An 18,030-nucleotide genomic window follows, 5' to 3' on the forward strand; every position below is an offset into this window, starting at 1 on the left:
CATGGTTGTGTTAATTCTGTGATACAGCTGCTCTATTGAAATTGAGAGGTTGCTTTCTTTTCTTCATCTTCAGTGTGGTGATAGTCCCCTCAGAATTGCAAAGTGTCAGGGGCGCCTGGGTGGCTCAGTCGATTAAGCGTCAGACTTCGGCTCAGGTCATGATCTCACGGTCCGTGAGTTCGAGCCCCGCGTCGGGCTCTGTGCTGACAGCTCGGAGCCTGGAACCTGCTTTGGATTCTGTGTCTCCCTCTCTCTCTGCCCCTCCCGTGTTCATGCTCTCTCTCTCTCTCTCTGTCTCAAAAATAAATAAACATTAAAAAAAAATTGCAAAGTGGCAGATACAGTGCCAAGTGTCCTGTGTAGGCATGACAAAGTCTTGAAAAGAGAGGATCCCCACACATCTTTTTTTTTTTTTTTTAAGTGAGGGAAACCTTCCCCAGAAATCTTCCCATCACTTTAGGGCCCGTTGGCAAGGATGGGGCACATGTTCCTGCTCAGCCAGCAACTGGTCAGGGGCATAGAACAGTCACGATGCACTCTCTCGGTCTGGAAGGGAGTCGTCTGCCCTCAGCATATTTACATTGTTGGGTAAGCTTGCAAAGAAGGTGGAAGGGAATTGGTGTTGACTGCTCTTATGCCACAAAATATCTTCATTCATTTAGAAAGTGTTTACTGAGTGCCTAGATGCTGGAGATACAGTACTTAGAAAGCATGTAAATATCCTCGCGCTCATGGAGCTTGCCTTCTAGTGAGGAAGACAGGAAGCAAATGGCATGCTGTTGGTGATAAATGTTAGGGAGAAAATAATAAAAGCAAGAACGGGGCATCTGGAATTGGGGGTTGGGTTTGGGTGCTATAATTTTAAAGAGGATACTCAGGGAAAGGCCTTACTGAGAGGGTGACATAGAAAAAAAAAACTAAAGGAAGTCAGGTGTAAGGTTTTCTGTACAGTCCATTTCTAGGAGTGAAACTGCTTGTGAAAGAGTTGTCCTGATAGCTAGCCTGCAATCCTAACCCATTTATTGAATAGTCCTCTTTTCCCCAGTGCTTTGAAACTCGACCTTTATAATAGACTGAAGTCCCCTATGGATTTGGTTCTATTAAGATGTTTCCTTCCGTGTATGCCAGTACCCAACTATTTTAATTACTGTAGCTTATCATACATTAAAAAAAAATATTTATTTATTTAGAGAGAGAGCGCACATGTATGAGCAAGCATGAGCGGGGGACGGGCAGAGAGAGAGGGAGAGAGAGAGAATCCCAAACGGGCTCCGCACTTACAGCTAGGAGCCTGACAAGGGGCTCAATTCCACGAACCGAAAGATCATGACCTGAGCAGAAATCAAGAGTTGGATGCTTAACTGACTGAGCCACCCAGGGGGCCCAAGCTTATCCTACACTTTAATGTCATAGCATTAGCCCCCTTTCATGAGTTCCTTTGCAGATTTTTCTTGGCTTATTTATTTAACAGATCAACTTCAGCACTAGTTGGTCTAGTTTAAATTTTATGGATTGATTTAGGGAATATTGAGTCTTCCTAGCTAGTAGTAGGATGTGTCTCATTTAAAAAAATTTTTTTAATGTTTATTTACTTTTGAGACAGAGACAGAGTCTGGGTTGGGGAGGGGCAGAGAGAGAAGAAGATACAGAATCCGAAGCCGGCTCCAGGCTCTGAGCTGTCAGCACAGAGCCTGACGCAGGGCTTGAACTTACGGACCACGAGATCATGACCTGAGCCCAAGTTGGACGCCCAACCAACTGAGCCACCCAGGCACCCTGAATTCTTTAATTTCCTTAGTAACATAAGTTTTTCTTCATAAACGTCCTGCACAGTTTTTGTTAGATTTATTCTAATGGTGTGTTTGTGTGTGTGATATTGTTAAATAGAAATTTTCCTTCTATCATTATTGTAACTCTTAAATTTTTTCCCAGCTTTTTGGGAAATTGACAAATAAAAATTGGATGTTTTTAGTATATGTGCTGCCGAAGCGAGCACAAAAATTGGATGTTTTTAAGGTGTACAGCATGATAATTTAATATACCTGTATGTTGTGAAGTTATTGCTACAAATTAATTAATACATCCATCACCTCACATAGCCTTTGTGTGTGTGTCGTAACACTGAAATGATCAATTCTTTCAGCAAACTTAAGGTGTACAGTGTAGTATTATTAACTATAGTTACCATGCTATACATTAGATCCCCAGAGCTTACTCATAACTGGAAGTTGGTGACCGTTGACCAATATCTCCCCATTTTCCCCACCCTCCAGCCCCAGGCAACCATTGTTCTAGTCTCTGGTTCTTCAAGTTTGACTTGTTTAGATTCCACATATAAGTGAGATCAGAGATCATGCAGTATTTGCCTTTCTGTGTCTGGCTTATTTCACTTACCATAATGCCCTCCAGTTTCATCCATGTTGTTGCAAAGGGCTCTTCCATCATATTTTAGAGTGAATGGTAGGTGTACATAACATAAGCAATTGAATTTTTGTGTATGTACTAATTTTTTAATCGGTTTAGATTGTTGAATTATTTTAGTGTTTCCAGTAGCTTCTCTACTGATTCTCTTGCGTTTCCTTGATGCATCTACAAATGATTTTGCTACTTCCTTTTCATTTTTAGACTTTCTCCCCCACTCAGTGAATTGGTAGTTAATTCCAGAAAATGTTTTTTAAAATGGTGGGCGTTTTTGTCTTGTTTTTTACTTTAATGAGAATATTTCTGCTTTACATGTGATGCTGTCTTTTGGCTTGAGATTGCTGTTGATTGATTTGAAATATATATTCTTTTAAATCTTGTTTTATTAAGAGCTTAAAAGTCAGGAATTGCTGTTGAATTTTGTTACCTGTATATTCATCATCTGTGGAGATAGTCATTCTGTTTTTTCTCCTTTGACTTGTTAAATTAATAGTACTTGTATAATACATATCCACCCTTGCATTTCTGGGCTTAGATGGGATGGTCTTGTAATGCATCACTGGGTTGTACCTACAAAAATTTTAAATAAAAATATTATATCTATCTGATATTTTATTTATTTGGAAAATGTTATCTTTGTCATGTTTTGGTATCAGTGTTCTGCTGACTTTGTAAAAAGTTATTGGGAAGTTTTTTCTTCTGTGCTCTGGCACAGTTTAAATTGCATGTGGCTCTCTGTTCTTGCAAAGTTTGGTAGAATTCTCCTGTGAAAGCAGTTAGGCCTGTGCCTTTGGAGAAGTAGCCTTTGGCAACTTTCTCACTTTCTTTTAGGGTCATTGTTCTGGTTAAATTTGACATTTTTAGTCTTACAGCTCCCAAAAGTCTAAACAGAAATAAGCAAGACTGATAGGACTGTTCCACAGAAAAAGCCTGGGCTTTGAGGACTGGCCCTGTTTGAAACACGGGCCTCTCATTAAGGTTAGTGTTTCATCTGTGAGAGCGGGGCTAACGCTTGCGTTGGGGTTTGTTGTGAGTATTAAATAATCTCATTTATGGGATAGGGCCCCACCGCATCTGTGTCAATGTTGATATTTTATACATGTTAGACTTCTTTCATCCCATTCTGTTCTGTTACTTCATTTTTGTCTGTGGCTTTATTGATCCTATTTGTTCAGCAGGCCTTTAGGGTGCAATGTTCATCAGTGTCCTTCAGACCTACTTGAGATCTCTCCCTTTTAAAATAATAATCACAGTTTGATACATTGTAATATTTATTCATTTAACTGCACCCAGGCTTGAACTCACGACTCTGAGATCGAGAGTCTCATGCTCTTCTTTTCGACTAAGCCAGCCAGGCGCCCTTGATGTCCTCATTGTAACTTTGTCTCAGAGTGTGCATTCTTCATCGCCTCATGTGACTTGACTCCACAGAGACTTAACTATATGCCTGTTAGCCAGGGTCTCCAGTTCACCTAGGTTTTATGTAGTAGAGAAAAAGAAATTACTTATTCTGAAAATCCTGCTGACATCTTTTGGTATGTAGTTTAAGTGCTCTTGTCTAGAGGGTAGTGTGTAGACACTAGAAGCACGTCTTTGTTGTTTCCCTCTTGTTGGGATTTCTTTCAGTATTATTCTTCTTTCACTGCCATGGGAAACTCAAAGCTGAACAGAAAGCTGTAGCTTAATTTTTTCCAGTGAAAAGCCTGGATGCTCAGCTAGTAGGAAAATTAATATTGCCAGGGATTCAACAAACACTGCTTATGGAGAGGGGTGAGGATCGATAGCCAGGGAGTGAAGTGTGCTTCATATCTCAGTTGACGGGCTGAAAAAATATTTTTCTATAGAAACAGCGTTCAGTTGTTTTCACATAAAGGTGTTGGAGAGCCTAGTTTTTACCAGGCAACGAACACTAGGAAGTGGAAATACAAAGATAATGTAAAACTTGCTTCTGGTCTTAAGATACTTGAAGAATCATACAGAAGATAAATGTAAGCAGACAATGGCAGGATAATCTGATAAGAAATGTGACAGAGTACTCTGGGTTTAGAGAAGGAAAGACCCATTAAGAGCTAGGGGAGGCTATGGTAGGTTTCATGTAGGAGGTGACATTTGAGCTGTGTTTGTATCTTGGAAGTATTTTACCAGGCAGAGAGAACAGCACCTGCAAAAGCAGGAGAGTGTGAGCAAGGTGGGATTAGGGAAGGACAAGGTCAGTGTGATCCAAGGGTGGCATGAAAGAAAGGCCTTTGACTACATAATAGTGTAGCACCGGGGCGCCTGGGTGGCTCAGTCGGTTAAGCGTCCGACTTTGGCTCAGGTCACGATCTCACTGTCCGTGGGTTCGAGCCCCGTGTCAGGCTCTGTGCTGACTGCTCAGAGCCTGGAGCCTGTTTCAGATTCTGTGTCTCCCTCTCTCTCTGACCCTCCCCCGTTCATGCTCTGTCTCTCTCTGTCTCAAAAATAAATAAATGTTAAAAAAAAAAAAATTAAAAAAAAAATAGTGTAGCACCTAACAGCTGTTGTTGGTTAGATGGGTGAATAAAAGGATGATATTAATATATACATCATTCATTGTGATGTATGACCTGAGGGAATGTAACTACTTTTCCAAAGGAGAACGTATTCTGAATTTGAGCTTCAACAACAATCTTGGAGACACAGCCCTTGCTTGTGTTGGGTAAGGCTCCTTCTAAATCAAATACTGATGTAGCTCAGGGATTTTGTCTTCTCATTAAGTTACACAAAGAACAGATTTTCAGCCCTGGGAGTACCAAAATGTAAGGACTCCCAGAAAGGACAAGTAAATTCTCTAATCCACCTCTTTCTATTCACCTAGATAATGCTTACCTTTTTTTGCCATGTAGCTTAGAAATTCATTTATTTCATCCAGGTCAGTGGTCTCAAAGTGGGGCTATACACCCAGGAGAACACAAGACTGTTTATTTTGGGTTATAGGAAGAAAATATTAACATGTCTATTAATAGGACTTTTATGCCATTTTAATTTCTACTTTTGTGTATAAGTTACACATATATGCACACATACATGTACACACTATACCCAATACACAAGTATACAACATAGGCATTCACACGTACATATACAAACACACAAAAAGAGTTTATGTGTTCCTGCTCGCTTTCCATTTTTTCCTGGCACATGTGATTACATATGTTGGAGACCACTGATTGAAGCCATCATTGCAAAACATTTTCAAAGCGTTCTTAAAATATTTTATTTATTTATTTTTAATTTATTCTTGAGAGAGAGCGTGCACGTATGTGAGCAGGGGAGGGGCAGAGAGAGAGGGTGAAAGAGAGAATCCCAAGTAGGCTCTGTACTGTCACCATGGAGCCCAATGCTGGGCTCGAATTCACAAACCATGAGATCATGATCTGAGCCAAAATCAAGAATCGTACCAACTGAGGTACCCAAGTGCTTTTAAAATAGTTTAAAATTCTGTCTGGGTTTTAAAAATAGAATACACTTCACTTAATACCACTTTAAAAGAAACACTTTAATGAAATAAAAACAGATCATAATGCATTTTTAATAACAGATGTACACATGTGGGTACTTAAAATAGATTTCTACAATGAGGTAGCTTTCAAAGAACCATCCATAGCATGTTTTCTCAGTGAGATGGTAATGATTCCATAAATATCTTTGCTGTACCCAACCCCTTATTGAATCTTTCCCTCCTAAATCAGTTAAAAATCAGTATTGCCTTGCCCACTGCTTCCCTGGTGCTGTTACTTGGCACAACACTGACACCTAGGGTTGGTTGTGGCTTATTTGTTCTGAGGTTCTGAGGTTTTCTGTCTAACCTTCTGTGTTGGATCTTCTATATTTTAGCTCATTTTCTTACTCTGTTCTCTACCCGAAGAAATAATACTTGCTCCAAGGTACTTTTCAAGATGGCTTTTCTTTCTTTTTTTTTTTTTTAAGATGGTTTCTCTAATTACGATTTTGACATCTCGCTTCCATCTTCTTCCCTCCCTCCCAGCTTAGTCTTAATTGGCCCATCACTATCACACTCACAAAGACAGTTCTTCCACTCAGGACAGAGGGATGTAGTGTGACCTCTAATCTTTAGGGTAACGGTCATCACGCATCTCGTATGTTGAATGAAACAAATACAGGATATGTGTTATGAAAATGGAAGTTTTTAAAATGTTAGACTTGGGGCGCCTGGGTGGCTCAGTCGGTTAAGCGTCCGACTTCAGCTCAGGTCACAATCTCGCGGTCTGTGGGTTCAAGCCCCGTGTCAGGCTCTGTGCTGACAGCTCAGAGCCTGGAGCCTGCTTCTGATTCTGTGTCTCCCTCTCTCTCTGCCCCTCCCCCGTTCATGCTCTGTCTCTCTCTGTCTCAAAAATAAATAAACGTTAAAAAAAAAAAAATTAAAAAAAAATGTTAGACTACTCAATTCTCCTGGCAAATTAGGAAAGTATTTTTCAGTTGTATTTTGTAGGGTTTTAGTTTTGGTAATTACTGCTAGTGATAATTTTCTTGTACTGTGGCATTCTTCCTTCTAGGTAATTATCTTTTCCATTTACCTATGATTGTTTTTGTAAAGCCCTGTGTGTCCATTAACACTGCCACGGCTTCTGGGTTTGGATTTTCAGTGACTTCATTGAAAATTAAAACATTTCTGTGGCTTTTCATGTTAGAAAGTGCTCTTCTTTATTCATAAGTGTTGCCTTTCTCCTGCAATAGTAAATAATAAGCCATAATTATGATTATATAACCAATGATGCCCCACTGCAAGCAACACAAACTACTATGCCCTCTTGCATTCTGTGTCCCAAGTACCCTCCAGTAATCTTAAAGGTCCAGTTACTAGTGTCCCTGTATTTAGAGTAAGATTTGGGAACTGAAAATCAAATTTCTTTTCTTTTTAAGCAGTTTTCATTCTTTATTATATTTTGTTAAGTGTATTAAGATTCCATTCATTGCGGGGTGCCTGGGTGGCGCAGTCAGTTAAGCGTCCGACTTCAGCCAGGTCACGATCTCGCGGTCCGTGAGTTCGAGCCCCGCGTCAGGCTCTGGGCTGATGGCTCGGAGCCTGGAGCCTGTTTCCGATTCTGTGTCTCCCTCTCTCTCTGCCCCTCCCCCGTTCATGCTCTGTCTCTCTCTGTCCCAAAAATAAATAAAAAACGTTGAAAAAAAAAAAAAAAGATTCCATTCATTGCATTTTTATTGTCAATGTTGTTGTTGAAGTAACAGGGTTATTTGGCCTGTAGTGTTTTCCAGTCTGGGCTACACTGATGTTCTTCTGTGCTCTGTTGAAAATTAATTTTCTTGTTCACATGCTTTTGTGAGAGCCCTGGCTTACAATACTCACTTCTAGACTTGTCTTCAGGACACTTATCTTTCCCTGTTTGCAGAAAAAGATGCTCCAGCCTCAGCAAGAAAAGAGTGAACAGGCATTTATAATTATTCAGAGTGGTGTCTTAGGTAATTAGACCATCTCTATTTTATTTTATTTTATTTTATTTTATTTTATTTTATTTTATTTATTTTATTTTTGCTTAATGTTTATTTATTGTTGAGAGAGAGAGAGAGACAGAGTGGGAGTTGGGGAGGGGCAGAGAGAGAGGGAGGCACAGAATCTGAAGCAGGCTTCATGCTCCGAGCTCTCAACACAGAGCCCAATGCGGAGCTTGAACTCATGAACTGTGTGTGAGATTGTGACCTCAGCTGAAGTCAGATGCTTAACTGACTGAGCCCCCACAGGTGCCCCTAATGAGACCATTTCTTGATGTATTTGTGTACACACTGAAGTATGAAATGACTACTTGGACTGTATTCTCTCCTGGATGAAAATCCTTTTTAAAAGTTTGGATAAAAAAAAAACCAAAAAAAAAAAAACCACCTGGTATCAGGCTCTAAATTTGCCCTCTTGGTTCCTGTTTAGGAGGAAAAATCCTTAGTAGTGTATACGTTCATTATTTTGTGTACATTTTAATTGAAATCTGAGCAGCCTGACTGTGCATTGTGGAAACTGAGTATGTGCTCTGCTAGCACTCAAACAGCATCTTGTTTGAAAAACCTGTTATATGGGACTTTAAAGGGACACTGTTGGATGTATTATAGATAACATAAATGCTTGTTCTTGCCACTCCAATCCTTTAGACTGAAGAAATACTTAATTTTTACTTTCATTAGCTCATCTTTAAAAAAATTTTTTTTAATGTTTATTTATTTTTGAGACAGAGGCAGAGCATGAGCGGGGAGGGGCGGAGAGAGAGGGAGACACAGAATTCCAGGCAGGCTCCCGGCTCTGAGCTGTCAGCACAGAGCCTGACACGGGGCTTGAAGTCGTCAACCGCGAGATCGTGACCTGAGCCGAAGTCGGACACTTACCGACTGAGCCACCCAGGCGCCGCTAGCTCATCTTTTCTAATGTGAACTTATTTCTGCCTTACTAGTAGTGTTTTCTGTATAATTTGACCCAAGTTCCAAATGTTTGGAACTTATTGCCCACTACTGCATGCAAGATGTCGTACAAAGGGTCTCGGAATCCACAAAAGCATCCTTGTCTGAATCGAAAACACTGCCTGTATCCACTGTGTTTCTGAAAGATTCCATGTTACTAAGATGCCAGCCTGGTCTGTATTTAATACTGTGGCAAATGTCCTTTGTTATGTATTTATCAAAACATGTTCTCTATAAACATGCATCATATGTGAAAGTCCCTTTCAGACTCCTACTCTATAGGAAAACATGATTATTGACAGCTCGTTGGCAGCTTAGCTCTTTTAGCCAAACAGATATATATGCTTTATATCTGCATTACATCTTTGTGATATTTTACACTTATAGATTGTTGTCTTGTTTCCACGTGTCTCTTATTATATAGTTCTTGAGCAATTTCCTGAAAAATACGCCAAGCACTCTTCTATAAACACAAATGAGAAAAAAAATGCCTGTCTCTCTTAGGACTAGAAGTGATTATTATTGTACATCCTCTGAACTTTTTCTTTCGTTATTGCCTCCAGTCTGAGGAAACAACCCTCCACCCCCAGCACGTCTGTACTTCCCATTAACTTTTGTATTCTGAGTATGTGAGGTAGGGTTTGTGGTTGAGAATAATCTAATTTAAATCCTAGTTTACCACTTGAGATTATCCTCGAGTTTCTCAGTAATAAGAAGTGGTATCTAGTGTGGGGTCACATGGCTGGCTCAGTTGGTTAAGTGATTGACTTCAGCTCAGGTTGTGATCTCGCTGTCGGTGAATTCGAGCCCCACGTCGGGCTCTATGCTCACAGCTCAGAGCCTGGAGCCTGCTTTGGATTCTGTGTCTTCCTCACATTCTGCCCCTCCTCTGCTCATGCTGTGTCTCTCCCTCTCTCTCAAAGATAAACAAACATTAAAAAAAGAAATTAAAAAAAGAAAGAAGTGGTATCTGGGGTGCCTGGGTGGCTCAGTCAGTTAAACGTCCAACTTCGGCTCAGGTCATTATCTCACACTTGGTGAGTTCAAGCCCCATATCAGTGCAAAGTCTTCTTTGGATCCTCTCTCTGTCCCCTCTCAAAAATAAATGAAAATATTTTAAAAAAAGAAAAGAAATGGTATCTGTGGTTGAAAGTTACCGTGATGTTGTCTGTATTTAATTATTGTGGGTTTGAAATAGTTACAACCAACCACCATTTTAAAGGTATTTGACAAGCATTGGTCTGTACCTTTTGTGAGTCTTCTGTTTCTTTGTTTCTTAGAGAGTTAGATTTTGACTGTCAAGAGGAAAAGGAAAGTCTTATCAGACACTTTATGCACTCAAAACAGTTGTGGCAGATATCTCATACCGTATTAAGATTGAACTAACTTAATATTTAAATGATATACAGTAAGAGTTAACTTCTACAAAGCATTTCTGAGATGCTTTTATTATACTAATAACTCAAACTGATGTTGATTATAGGATTTGTAGTAATCCTAATATAACACATATGTACCCCCTCTTATATGACTAGCCAGCCTCCTCAAAACCTTCAGGCCTTTTAAAAGTATTTTAAGGCAGCTTCTTTGTTAACCCGTTTTTGCTCTTAAAGGCTATTCTTAGGCTTTTTTAAGATAAGTGTAATGCTCCCCAGCAGAAAGATAGCATATAAGATAGTTATAAAGAAGGATCTCTTATTCCCATATTACTGGTTGTAAAGAGGAAACATTGTAAGTTGTGTACTCCAGTTAATAATAACTTCAGTGATGAAAATTTACACTTCTATAGACTACTCCTGCAGGTGGTGTTTCCTGCAGATGTACAGGAGGATGTTAATTAATTAGGTAAGCTAATTCTGAGCCTCACGTGTGGAGAGGTGAAAATTATTTCCTTATGATAATATTCAAGGCTACAGGGACATCTAGAGCAAGGAAATTTGACTTACTTTGGAGAGGACCACGAAGATCCCGAGAACAACAGTCATGTAGATAGAGAGCAGTGATAGAACAGCTATCAGGAGAATGTGGAGTCCCTTCATTTCTTTGTTAATTACAGAAACAAAGAACTAGAGTCACTATTGAAACATACTATTGCAAACACACATATAAAGTACAACGGGAGCTACAAGTGTTAGAGATAAGACATGAACTTGCTCTGACTGTTCGTGTAAAAATTTATTCAGGGTCTCTTAATTCAAAAGATACTCAGGTATATTTAATTAAAACCAGTTCATCAGTTCTTCAAATGTGTTATACCAAAACTGTTTCTCATTTTGAAAACTAAAAAAAAATTTAAATTCAATTAATTACTTGTCATAATGCTAAGAATATAGCATTTTATATAACCCATTATGTGCAGTTAGGTAAACATTTCAGGACAGTTCAAGAGCATTTAACATTTCTTTTGGTAGAAATGATGTACGAGTGTCACCAACAGTCTGTTCATGGAGTTAAGATATTTTGCTATGCAGTTGTTAATGCTGACATTTATAACCTTGAACTGTTTAGTATACATAACGGAATAGCATAGTCTGCGAAAGGACCTGATAAGGCCATACACTGAGGATCTTAGGGCTTACTACATCCTTAAAAGACACATTGTTATATGTGCCCCTTCTTTCTAATAAAGTTTGGAAGTAGAATTATTGAATTCATTTTCACAATCTGATTTTCTCTCTCCTTGCAAGTATCTCATGCTCTAGGTAGAGAGAGAGTAACCTGCCATGTCTTCAATTACCTGATTTTTGAAGCACAAAATACAATTAGATTTGTAACTTATCTGAATAGCCTGCACTTTTTAACTAAATATGCCATAGGTGCTCATCCTGTGAACTCGGTTTGTATAACGTACATTTTTGTTGTGAAACTAACAAATTAAGCATATCTGTAAAATTTCAAAAAAAATGTTTCAAGGGCCAAATTAGGAGCTTGGTAGAAAAGGCAGGAAATTGCCAGGTCTCTCTTAGCAATATTTTCATTTCTTAGCAATACTTTCATTTCTTCCTAGAGAAGAATCTCTTTTCACATGAGCTTGCAGTTTTGAGACCCTCTATCTCTTTACAAACTGTTTTTAGTTTTGGCTAACATTTTTAATAGAAGACTAATGCAGTGAGATATACTGCACACACACAAATCTCCAAACTTGTGTATTTGTTTTAATATCTGTAGCTGACATTTATTGAGTACTTGCTATAAGCCAAGCAACATTGAAAGTGCTTTGTGTTTGTTAACTCATTTATAATTTATCTTATAGGTGAGAATAAACTAAGGTTAAATGACAATGGAGATACCAAAAGCCCATTAGAACACCAATTAAAAGCAGGGATTATAGGGGCGCCTGGGTGGCGCAGTCGGTTAAGCGTCCGACTTCAGCCAGGTCACGATCTCGCGGTCCGTGAGTTCGAGCCCCGCGTCGGGCTCTGGGCTGATGGCTCGGAGCCTGGAGCCTGTTTCCGATTCTGTGTCTCCCTCTCTCTCTGCCCCTCCCCCGTTCATGCTCTGTCTCTCTCTGTCCCCAAAATAAATAAAAAATGTTGAAAAAAAAAAATTTAAAAAAAAAAAAAAAAAGCAGGGATTATAATACAGGATGATCTCAGGGTGTCCCTAAAGTCCTATTTTGAAACCATAAGGCTTGTTGATTTTGAGTTAGTATTTTAGTGATCTCAGTGATCACACCAGAGTCCTTTTTAAGGGAAGAGATCAAAAAAGGTCAAGGATTTATTTCCCTTCTCCGGGTGAAACTTTTTTCCTGAAATTTCTTAATATCTTAATTTGTAAGATATAGCTAGGTTCAGTATCCTCACTTGAAAAAGGAAATGGTCATAGGTTTTTAGCAAATCTCAAGAAGCCAGAGTCACACTGATGATCCCTTTCTGTTCTTCTGTCCTACAGAATGGGTAAGGTCGGAGGTCTCCCCATGGCTCTCCTCAAATTTGTGTTTATTCTCCATATTGCATATTTTTCCCCGGTCCAATTTATTGGTCACTTATGCTTTGTTCTAGATGGCGCAGCGCCAGCCCAGTTCCTGAACAAGCTGTTTGCTAATCACCCCGAGTTTCCCTTTGGTAGATCACGCCCTTCACTGGTTAGTGTACCGAGTTAGCACATTTATCTCTTACTCTCCACATATAAGCAATTTCATGCATTTAAAGAGCCAAACAAAGCCTCAGCTGACTGACCTCTCACCACCAGCATGGTCCCTTCTCCGGTCCGCTTGGCTCCTGGTTCCTTTGAAAGGGGAAGGACAATTCCACAGATGTAGATGGCACTGTCGTTGAGAGTCACCCTGTTCACAGTAAGGGAAACCTGATTTTGTGTCAGGGCTTCCTTCACTGTGAACTTGCCCGCATCGCGGGTGCATCCATCCAAGCAGAGGTTCTCCGGCTGGTGAGCTCCATAGCGAAACCACAGGCTTCTTGGTTGCTCTACGGGGCACCCCACATGGGAGTAGGAACACTGAATGGTTATGGCTTCTTGGGTGTGGTCCACTTCGAGATACTGTGGTTGAGAGACCGAGACTATACATTCACAAGCAGCACCTGTGGGCAGAAGCAGATGAGCCATATTTAGTGGGCTTCTCGCTTCCCTTTGCCTGTGCTTTTTTATTTAACTGACATTTTGGGGCTAGGGAACCCCAAACAGATTCCTTTCTTTCCCTGTTCTCAGCACAAGTAAGACTGTATTAATAAAACCCTGGTGGACCTCACTTTTCCTTACTCCCCACATTTCCTGACCTTCACCTGCTGGTTTGCTGTGACATCTGATTACTTGAGGACAGAGAGGTGCCAGTGAAATCAGCGTTGCGGGCTGAGGTGGCTGCAGATCCAGAGTCCAGAAATTGGGGTCCCGTGTTTACTCCTAGTGTGGTTACAAGCTTTCCTTTGATCTCTCAGAGCCTGTTTCCTTATCTGTACCCCTGGCCTCACAGTGTTGTAGTCACTGTGGTGATGGGTATCAAAGCCCCTCAATGCAGGTGTCACTGCTGATGACTGGGCACAGGACACAGGAGCACGAGGGATTTTTTTTTTTTTTTTCCTTGTGGGGGTTGGCATTGCTAAGAATTCATGGCACTTCACAATTGTTCCTTTGTAAAGCCTGGTTGTCCCTACGGAAAACATAAAAGACAATGGTGCACACCTGCCGAAATACATCCCTGGCTTAGCCTACAGGGTATTCGGTTACTGAGCGGAGGCCTAATGAGGTAGCCTGGCCACAGCTAAGCAGACATGATTTCTTCCTGGCACTGATGCCCTGCTTTGTAGTCCCCGGTAGCTTCTATCTTGTTCAGTGAACAGTGTCGTAATAAAGAGCACAGACTTGAGTTTGGATCCTAGCTCTGTGATGTGTAGCAGTGTGAGGACGGTATATGCAGCTCGTGGAGTTAGTATGAAGTCTAAGTGAGACCATTGATGCATAAGGAATGTTTCCTTGGCTAAGCCTTAACAAGTACTTAATGAAAAGAGGCTATTTCTGCTGCCACTGTTCTCACCACTTCAGTTCCCATGGCGTTAGATGCCCATTTTAGAGATAACTGTGGGCATTTCAGCAGGTGTCAGCAGGGCTAGGACCAGACACACACCCAGTCTACTGCTCTCTGCCATGCGCTTTGGCGAAGTTACACTGGCTGGGTCCCCACCTTGGCCTTCTGATCTCGGGCCCGTGAGGTGGAAAACCACTCTGGTGTTTATAAATGGGAAGATCTGCCTGAACCCCTTTTGGGGTAAGGGAGGGCCTACATAAAACAGTATTGGTTGAAACAAATTGGAATTCATGCAGGTTTTTAGCCTGACTTTAACCAGGTCTTTAACCTAACTGGTTATGTGTTCCAGATGATCTTATTTGTCTGAGTTTGTCCTTTCCTGCTGTAAATGAAATAGAAAAGTAATCCAAGTGGTCTGATGGCTTGAATTTCAGACAGGCTTTTTGTTTTGTTTTGTTTTCTTTTGTTTTGTTTTTTAACTTAACAATTTTCCTATACCTTTAATCCAGAAGAGGAATTAAAATTTGAGTCTTGGCATTTGTGATGCAAATATATTCTCACCATGTTTTAATTTCAGTATATGTACAGTTTAAGATGAGCTGGGAGCGTAGGCCAAATGAGAGGGGGAGGTCACCTGGAGAAGCAGCAGGCTTCTCACTGGTCTTCAGCTAAGGGATTGGATTCACTCCTATGTCTGGTAAATGAACCTCACGTCTCCTATTCAGAGGCGCCCCCTAGAAGTACAAACACTTCGCAAGGTATAATCATCAATATGTACTGGGGATTTGACTTGGAGCTGGACCCGCCATGATGTAACAGTTTGAAGTCCTTTCAGGTAGCATTTTAAAAGGGAAGCTGACTTTTAAACATTTTGGAGAACTAAGTCCCCGGGGAAAAAGAAATATTTGCAACTTTGGCGTTGTGTATCTCCAATGATTTCCGACTTCTACACCGTTAGTCTGAGAGCCGAGAGCGGTCAGCGGTTTCCTCTGTGAGCGCCTGACTGGTGAGGAAACCGCCGTCCCTCCCCTGCACCAGTTAAGCAACATCTTTGCAAAAGAGAGAAGTTTGGATAACGGGTCACAGCAAGCCTGGTCCTACGAAGCTCTCTTTAAGAATTCTCGTGTTCCATAGGATTCTGTCTGTCTCTCTCTGTCTCTCTCTCAACTCAGGACCCGCTGAAAAGGTTGAAAGTTTATCTTCTTGGCCGAGGGAATAAAAAAAGATCAGTTTACTGTGATCCAAGCTGGAAAATAAATAGAAAACTGATTTTCAACACTAATTATGGAGAATTTCAAGCTTAGGCAGAAGTGGCAGGCTAGCACACACCCCTGCTGTTCTTTGTCCCAAAGTTTTCCGTCTCTCCCCTGACCTGGTCCTTTGCTCCTACGTGATTTTAGGTAAATCTTAGTTATCCTCTCTTCACATCTGTCAGAGGATATCTTTAAAAGATAGGATTCTTGTTTAAAATAACACTAATGAAGGGGAGACTGGGTGGCTCAGTTGGTTACACGTCTGACTTCGGCTCAGGTCATGATCTCACAGTTTGTGAGTTCGAGCCCCACGTCGGGCTCTGTGCTGTCGGTTCAGAGCCTGGAGCCTGCTTCGGATTCTGTGTCTCCTTCTCTCTCTGCCCCTCCCCCGCTCACTCTGTCTCTCAAAAAATGAATAAATGTTAAAAAAAATTCTTTTAAAAAACACTAATGAAAATAGTTTATGAAAGCCATATATATGGATTAGGGGAAAAAATCAGAATATTATTGAAATCACCCATAGTCCTTTTGCCCAAAATAACCACTGTTAACATTTTGATCTATTTCTTTACAGATGAGAAAAAAATAAATTTTAAGAGCTTTGCCACCTTCCCTGTCCTGTGACCCAGACTTTGTGAGCAACTGAGATTATTAGCTTTATCACAACTCTGATAAGATAGATTATTAAAGCCACTTTCTCTTTCCTAGACAAAAACCAGTATAGGCAGAATTTTAAAAATAGATATAAGATGGTTATGCTGTATGGAAGGAGCCATGACAGCTTTTTTTTTTTTTTTTTTTTTTAAATGACAAGTACTTTTTAATTTGCACCAGTTTGGCTTTTCAGAAACATTGTTCTTTGAAAATATTCAGCACATATTGTTTAGTGCCTCTCATGTGCAGTGCGAGTTTGCCTGTATGGAAACTACATTGTTGATGACCATATGCAATTAAAAAAATTTTTTTAATGTTTATTTTTTAATATTTTTTAATGTTTATTAATTTTGAGAAAGTGAGAGAGAGAGCACACGCAAGCCAGGGAGGGGCAGAGAGAGAGGGAGACACAGAATCTAAAGCAGGCTTCCAGGCTCCGAGCTGTCAGCACAGAGGCCCCAGCGGGGCTCAAACCCAGAAACCATGAGATCATGACCTGAGCCAAAGTTGGACACCTAATTGACTAGCCACCCAGGCGCCCCGCAGCACATTCGATTTTAAGAACATTTTCAGTCTTTTGTTTTTTGAGGTGCTCTTCCCTAAGGCAGCAAAGGGAATTTTTGAGGTTAATCTGAAGCTTTTTCTCAGCTGTTCTTTTATTAACCTGTTTCTCTTGGGGGAAAAAGACCATCTCCATAGTATTAGACATTTAAAAATTAATCCGTAGGGGCTTAAACTATAAATGCATTAGGTGAGAAGTAGCGATTGATTAAATAAAATGGAGGAGGAAAGAAAAGACCTTACCAACATAAAAGAGAATCAGATTGATTTCCAGGCCGAGGACGGTCTTGCCTCTCTTCACAGTCTCCATTTCGTTGTGTGTGAGCGTGTGGTGGTGGGGAGTGTGTGTTTGAAGAGAGTTGGCTTTTTTTTTTCTGTCTCTTTAGAAAGGAAGAACTAAAGAGAGGAACTCTTACTAAAGAACCACAATTGGGAACTTTTTGAAATTGTGTAAAGACTGTTTGTAACCCAGTTTCACCATCGAAAGTTGAGATTTTAGCCTAGAGCACATTTCTGAATGTTTATGTGATAAATTTTTTCTTAGATTTTACAAATCCTCATAGGTGTTAGGTGTTTTGAGTGGGGTTTTGGTTTACATGTAGTGTGTATTCCCAGGAAAGAGCGTTGACAGGTAATTCGTGCTTTAAACTTCCAGAGTAGTTCAGTCACTGGCCCTGGGGCAACTGCTGTGTGCTCAGTGCTAGGCCAGTAACTGCTGGCAAGCTGGAAGAAGCAGAGGAAGTGTCTTCATACAGAGACCAGCGAAAAATTAGTGAACAATGAGAACTATGTTGTGTGATGGGAACTAGTTGTACCTTAGTTTTGTTTAACTAACCCCTTTGTGCTTTGTTGTTGGAATAAAACGTGGGCCCTGTGTTCGGCTCCCTCTTCCCCCACCTCCTGCCCCATGGAGGCCTCATCGGTCAGGTTTTCCCTTGGAAGCAGCAGAAACTGACTCTGGCTGATGTAAGTGAAAGGGAATTTATTGAAAGGATTCAGCGGGGGGCTCACATAGTCACTGGGAAGACTGGAGAATTGTGTGGGGTCTACAGCCAAGCAATAGACACCATGGCATGGACCACACTCTGTTGTTCACGCCACTTGATGCTGCCCTAGCTGCTGGGTCTCATGGCCACTGCTCTCCCCGCCCCTCCCCCCCCCCCCCCCCCCCCCCCGTCCATCCCTCACTGGCCATGGGGCAACTGCTGTGTGCTCAGTGCTAGG

At 40.8% G+C, this 18,030-nt stretch overlaps 2 protein-coding genes across 5 annotated transcripts in view; one reads left to right on the forward strand and one right to left on the reverse strand.

The window, feature by feature from the left end:
* METTL9 (methyltransferase like 9) overlaps window positions 1-18,030 on the forward strand; it is a 52,581-nt gene that overhangs the window by 32,657 nt on the left and 1,894 nt on the right. The window lies entirely within an intron of this gene.
* Window positions 6,317-17,749, reverse strand: IGSF6 (immunoglobulin superfamily member 6). 2 transcript variants are annotated; one of them, XM_049639175.1, is made up of 5 exons: window positions 17,050-17,739; window positions 13,038-13,397; window positions 10,806-10,900; window positions 10,107-10,154; window positions 6,317-7,128 (listed from the first exon to the last, which is right to left on the reverse strand). In XM_049639175.1, the coding sequence occupies exons 1-5, from the start codon at window positions 17,114-17,116 to the stop codon at window positions 7,105-7,107; spliced, it is 594 nt and encodes a 197-aa protein (XP_049495132.1). In that variant the 5' UTR covers window positions 17,117-17,739; the 3' UTR covers window positions 6,317-7,104. The 2 variants fall into 2 exon arrangements, with proteins under 2 accessions (XP_049495132.1, XP_049495133.1); XM_049639176.1 differs by lacking the exon at window positions 6,317-7,128 and adding an exon at window positions 7,596-9,322 and having other exon boundaries at window positions 17,050-17,749.

The sequence above is a fragment of the Panthera uncia genome, chromosome E3 (genome assembly GCF_023721935.1).
Source record: "Panthera uncia isolate 11264 chromosome E3, Puncia_PCG_1.0, whole genome shotgun sequence".
Classification (NCBI taxonomy): domain Eukaryota; kingdom Metazoa; phylum Chordata; class Mammalia; order Carnivora; family Felidae; genus Panthera; species Panthera uncia.

Coding starts and splice junctions, on each gene's coding strand:
- IGSF6 (XM_049639176.1), bottom strand. CDS start 17,116: ATGGAGACTGTGAAGAGAGGCAAGACCGTCCTCGGCCTGGAAATCAAT. Junction 10,155..10,805: donor TCTTCGTGGTCCTCTCCAAA/GTAAGTCAAATT, acceptor TCCTCTTGACAG/TCAAAATCTAACTCTCTAAG. Junction 9,323..10,106: donor AAACAGAAGACTCACAAAAG/GTACAGACCAAT, acceptor TTGTGTTTATAG/AAGAGTGCTTGGCGTATTTT.